The sequence below is a fragment of the Stegastes partitus genome, unplaced genomic scaffold, assembly GCF_000690725.1.
Source record: "Stegastes partitus isolate 25-593 unplaced genomic scaffold, Stegastes_partitus-1.0.2 Scaffold1718, whole genome shotgun sequence".
Lineage (NCBI taxonomy): Eukaryota > Metazoa > Chordata > Actinopteri > Pomacentridae > Stegastes > Stegastes partitus.
Genome location: NW_007579449.1, coordinates 122,944 through 128,943, shown reverse-complemented (window position 1 = coordinate 128,943; position 6,000 = coordinate 122,944). Strand labels below are relative to the sequence as shown.

Sequence of the window (6,000 nt, the reverse complement as noted above, 5' to 3'; positions counted from 1 at the left end):
CAAACACCATGAGACAGACCTTATCACCAGCAAATTCCTGCAGCCAGGGTCCAAAATCTTCATTTTAATGTAATACTTGGGTGTCCATATACACATGGCAGTGTATTAACAGTTATTCAGATTTTTCGAGGCCAATAACTGTTTTTCTCGATTGTTCATAGAAGATATTACTGCGTGGTCAGGATTTGTAATACTAATGTAACGTATAATGATGTGTGCATGTTTTGCCTACTTGTATGTCTTTGTGTGGTCCAGCCACAGACCACAGAGGATGGAGCCGACCATCCCAGCGACGACGAGAGTCAAACCAATTCTCCCGGCATTCAGCTCCTGGTTCTGAGGGGAGAGGAGGGGAGGAGAGGGGTTACTGTCAGAACCACCACAGTGAAAAGAAACAGCTGACTAAAGGGTGTTTGTGTGCCTTTAAGCTTCTCCTTACAGGTGGACTATAAGCCAGTCACATGTTCTTTAAGTACATCATGAACAAGGGCTGTAAGGTGGGGAGGGGGCGAGTCTGGAATTTACAGTGTTTCTGGTGGGAGGGCTGTTAAGTCATCTGACAGTTCAGCTAAAAGACAAAGAGTTTAACAAGTTCATGAAAGGGTGAGGATCTCTCAGTGTGTGTGTTGCAAAGATAAGCAGAAGCTGAATGAGCATCAGCCTTTGTGTCACTCAGTGTGTGGACAGCATCTGAGAGAGACAGAGTGAGAAAGGCAGTGAGTGTTTTAGAGTGATTGAATCAGTCCTTGTTGCTCCTTGTGCATATTTGCATGTGTGTGTGTGTGCTGACAGTGTTGTGGTGGGCAGCAGGCATGCGTGAAAGCAGCTAATGAACTCAGAGCCACAGACAATAAACTCATCTCTCATCAAAGACATCACAAGTTTCTCTGTTCTTGTCCCTCTCAATACGTCTCTTTATGCACCTCTTGCCCTCTATCTAGTTACCGTGCATCTGTTTTATCTGCATTTTAAACACAAAATCTTGATAATGAGATGACACAACGAGAAAATGTGCAATGTCAGAATTCTATTCTTCCATTATGCGGACGTTGTTTGATTCATACATGCAGTCTGTATAACCTGTAGCACATGAGGGTCGACACAAAGACCAGCAGTGGACGGAGTGCCTTTCTTTGTGACGCACTATGCTCTTTAGTACAAGATGCAAAGCTTACAATACTGCAGCAAATACACCAGGGAACACAAATTATGTGTAACAAAACAGACAGGGGTATCTATCAGTGACTTTTAATGTGATTATTATAAAAGTATGTGGATAAAAGCTAAACTTTGGCGAATAAAATGAATGTGTTACAAGGCAACGCTGAGCTTGTCAGGTGCATGTTAGTACGTGAGCACATCAACGTATAGCAGAGTGACAGAGTGGAGAGCACTATCTGACATGTCGGTCCAAAATCTCCCACATTTGTTCAATTGGGTTGAGATCTGGTGAGTTCTCATACTCATCCAACCATTCAGTGAACCCTCAACTCCTAGAAATGTGGCTCTGTTACCCCCATAACAGAGCCAGCAGATTCCCTCACTGTAGGGGTTCGAGGGTTCAGGTTCTCTAATTTATCATCCGTCTGTAGGTGAGAACAACAAGAGGGAGACCACGGAAGGCTGTTTGTGTTTTACCTCATAGCAGGCCATGATCATCTGGTTGAGAAGCGTTGAGACAGAGTAGAAGGAACCAGTCATTATACCTGCAAATGGACAGAAACAAAGAGGGAGCTGAGTGCACAGTTCAACAGCTCTGTCTTATACACTAAGTGGATGCACTGAGACTGTAATTAACTTTGTTCATGATGAATATGTCTGGGATTTTCAAACCTAAATCCAATGAAAAAAAATCACACACAGCCACGCAAGCCGAGTATTAGCATAAGAGTGTAACATTAAAAAGTATGGATTTACTGCAGGGGTTATCATAATCTTTCAATCATGTCATTAAGCAGCAGATATGTAGTAAAACTGCTACACGTTTGTTTATGACATTGTCATGACTTCTTGTGAGTGTGTTTGTATTTCTGATTGGCTGTTGCCAAGTTCCACAGTCAGAGTCATCATGCATACAGGTCAAACTGGTATGACACTAAAAACTGCCTCATCCTTTCCTGCATGCCAAATGCAGGGAAAACAGAAGTGTCACGCTGAATGACTAAAAAAAAAGTCACTTCTTCCACACGTGCAAGAGTCATGTGAAACATCGTGTGCTGGAAGATAGTCACCATGGACACACAGGAGTGTAGACGAACACTATCACTGCTGTGCTGTGTTTACATGGCCCCAGTGTGGGTGTCTTTGGGTTAGAGTGGCCTGAGGGGCCTTGAACCATACACACAACAACACACTAGGTTATGAAATCTGCAGTTCCAACCTTGAGTGCCAGAGTGTATGTACTGGAACAGTTGTAAAAAGTGTCCTGATGACCAATGGGTTACCAGAAATAGCAGTTTAAGTACAGTAATAGTGGAAGTTGCAGTATAAATTACCATAGCAGCAGCTGTAGTAATGGAAACAAGAGGGCAATATATGCTGTAGTAAATAATATTATCTGTTGTCAGAGATTTATAAGTCGTGCTAGAAGCTGGGATAATGCTAGTAGTGGTAATAATAGCAGTAGTGACAGTAGAAGTTGCTATTTCTATTGTAGTGTTACAGAGAATAGAAGTCATAATAATCTTAATAGTAACAAGACTGGAGAAAAAAACCTTAATGGTAAAATTGCAGTTGTAGCAAATAGTAATACAGTTTTAGTAACAATTTTACAGAGAAAAAGATTTTTCTATCCCAGACTGCTGTTCTCAGAATATTTATTGACTGGAATTTTCCTTTTGCACACCATTTCTAGGAAAGATGTCAGGGTCCATTAATGACTGATCCTTGCCATGTTTTGCTTGTACTGATGGTAATCTGATAAATGAGATTTGTTGGTCTGTCTGAGTCATAAAAGTCACTGTCTGGATGTCAAACTAAAACTCAGAAAAAATAGGAAAAGCAATGTCAAATGAGTCCAAGCATTAGAGGTGTTTCACACTTGCCATAGCTAACGAGCAGCAGGACGAAGGCTTTGTTCTTTATCAGGTTGACGATGGACTGTTTGTAGGAGTAATCTTCAGGAGGGGTGTCAGGCAAGACAGCCTGGGCTTGACTGGGAGGGAGAGGAGGTCGGTCCTTTATGACTGTAGAAGAAGCACAAACCGTTAAATGTAAGTGAGCCAATTAGGCCTTCTATGTGACACAATAGATCCATGAGGGGAACAGCGCATGTTTCAACTGGTCGCATTCGTGGAGTGCATGATGATCATGAAGCTGTTTTGTTGTCACTGTAACCTTCGCAGGCAGCTACTGTGTTAACCACAGTGGTTACCCCCAACTTACAGTGGTAGTAACACTTAAGGATGCGGTCCTCTCATGAAACGTGGAACACACCAGCATACGTTGTTTTCTATGAGCCGAACAGAGCATGTAGGTGCGCTCCACGTTGTACAAAAACAATTTGGTTTAATCTCAATCTGACACTAGAACGCCCTAGTTTAACTATTTTCAAAGTGTTTTTCGGTCACACATCTGTCTGAGCACCATGGCCACTAACTGCAGCTACCCCAGCCTGCAATGTGTTGCATTTAGGGAACATCTGTAATTTGTAGCATCTATCGATAAGCAGATGTTCACCAAATGATGTGTTTTGCCTGTGACAAGAATGAGAATGAGAAAGATAGTCGCACCAGTGCTGCCAGTAAAAAAGTTAGTCTGGAGCCCTGTATGCCTAAAACCGTCACCGTTAACCAGGTCTTCCTCAACCTAATCCTATTCCAATCTAAATCCTGAACTCAAGGCCTGAGTCGCTGATATTGTCCCCAGTGTGAAGGGTCACTGGAGTATTTCCATTCTTCAGTGGACATCTGGTCCTCAGAGGTGCACACACACACACACACTTCTGTTCTGATGTACAGAGGTATGCCTGTACCCAACACACGAGTTTGAGGTAACTGAACCACAAATCTCCAGAAAATGGAACAGATGGGAGCTCATAGACAATGCACGCTACTTCCCATGACGCAAGGCAGTGTGTCAGTGTGCGCTGTGTGCAACTGTGGTGTGTACCTATAACCGTGAGGATGAAGAGCACCGTGGAGACAGCCGCTGTGCCGTAGAACATGATGCTGATATTGTGACCCGTCAGTTCAACGTCTTCAGGTGTGTTCGGAACCAAAACTGGAGGCAACAGGAAGCCTATGGCTGTTCCCAACTAGACAGAAAAGACATGGAGAAAAATATTGTTTAGTAACTCTACTACTGTTGCTGCTATGCTGTCTGTTACCACATGTAGTTGGATTGCTTAGTGATGGCGCCTTTGAGTGTTACTCAGTTATAAAATATTTTGCTTTGTTGTATTTGGACATTTTAACCTCAGCTCCATTAAGGCACCTCTACTAAACTTCTATAGCAGGTTTTTGAAGCAGACATTTTTGTCTTTAAGGACCTGAGCATATGTTTTTCTAACCTGACCCCACACGATGATATTAAAAGTAACTCATCAGTATTAATGCTGGTGCTAATAACTGGCAAATCCCAAACTGTGATTAACCAAAAAAGATCCTCTTGGAATTTAGTAAACTGAATATTTATTTTTATGTGTTTTACTTTCATTGAATACAACAGTGGCGACATGTAAACAAACCTGAATTAAAAGGGTTGTCGGATCAGGTTGGTAGTCATGATCAGGACTGATGGGGATTAAAACGTCTAACTCAGTGAAAGTGGAAAATAATAACACTATAAAACATTTTAGAGGAAGTTATTTTGTTGCTGGTATTTTTATCTTTAAGGTCCTAAATGTGAGTGTTTCTATTTTACAATGTGACACTTCATAAAAAATAATAATGAATCAGTATGAATGAAGGTGTTAATCACTGACACATCCTAGACTGTGATCATCAAAAAAAATCATTGTAGCATTTATTAAAAGAAAAAGAATTGGTTTTATTACCATCATGTAAACAAACTGGTAAGTGAAGGGTTAAACTTATTAAAATGAATGTAGTTATGATTGGGACATTTTTATTTTTTAACCCTATTCATGACTTTCCATGACTCTCTTTCCCCTTTATTCTCAACTCTGTCTGCTCCATCCCTTAACTCACCTGAACACACACTGTAAACCCCCATCAGTAATCTGTCACACTCACCTGGTTCCCTAACACGGCCGTGGCGCACGCGGTGGAAACCTCCCGGGGTCCGAACCACACCGAGGCCATGCGGGACGGCAGGCCGAGGATGAACACTTGTGCCACGGAGCAGATGACCTGCGCGGTGACGGTGACTCCGAACAGATTGGGACTCACGCTGGCGCACTTGAGCCAAGCGCCGGCGCAGTTGAGGCCGGCGCCCAGCAGGGCCGTCAGCCGCAGACCTTTCCGGTCCAGCAGCCAGGTGGCGGGGAAGATGAGCGGCACGTAGGCGACCATGTAGACGATGGAGAGCCAGTCCACCTTGTCGTTGGTCACCCCGTAGTACGCGGTGAACACATTGGCGATGATGCTGTACTGGATCCACTGGAAGGCGTTCACCAGCGAGTACAGGCTGAACACGGTCAGCACGGCGAACCGGCGCCGGTACAGTTTCGTCTCGAGCTTCTTCCCAACCGCCTCCTCTTCCTCCCCGCCTCCTCCGTTGGGTAGCATCGCCGCTCTTTCATCCGGCGGCGACGCGTCCTTCTCCTGCTCCTGCTCCCGGCTTGTGTCCGTCTCCTCGGCCCCGCCCGCCGGCGCCGCTCCGTGTGTGTGATCCGCGCGCCGCTCGGCTTCTCCCTGCGGCTCGTGAGGCTTCACCGTGATGTCGTCAGGTGCGCCGGCATCCGCGCGCAGATGCTCCTGCACGAGCTCTCCGGCCACCATGATGCGAGTTTCTCAGTTCTGTGACAGACTAGAAGCGGGGAGCGAGGCGGGAGCAGAGGAAGCAGCGGTTTCCTCATTCAGGCTGCATCTTCCTGCT

General features: G+C 44.6%; 1 protein-coding gene across 1 annotated transcript in view; it reads right to left on the bottom strand.

Annotated features, from left to right (window-relative positions):
* The window catches only part of flvcr1 (FLVCR choline and heme transporter 1), a 12,997-nt gene extending 7,085 nt beyond the window's left edge, over window positions 1-5,912 (bottom strand). The window contains exons 1-5 of the mRNA XM_008301816.1: window positions 5,196-5,912; window positions 4,111-4,255; window positions 3,045-3,185; window positions 1,639-1,706; window positions 233-336 (exon numbers count right to left, since the gene is read on the bottom strand). Of these exons, the coding sequence (XP_008300038.1) occupies window positions 233-336; window positions 1,639-1,706; window positions 3,045-3,185; window positions 4,111-4,255; window positions 5,196-5,903 (1,166 nt within the window). The 5' untranslated portion in view covers window positions 5,904-5,912. The remainder of the gene's footprint in view (window positions 1-232; window positions 337-1,638; window positions 1,707-3,044; window positions 3,186-4,110; window positions 4,256-5,195) is intronic.
* Between the last annotated feature and the right edge of the window lie 88 nt (window positions 5,913-6,000).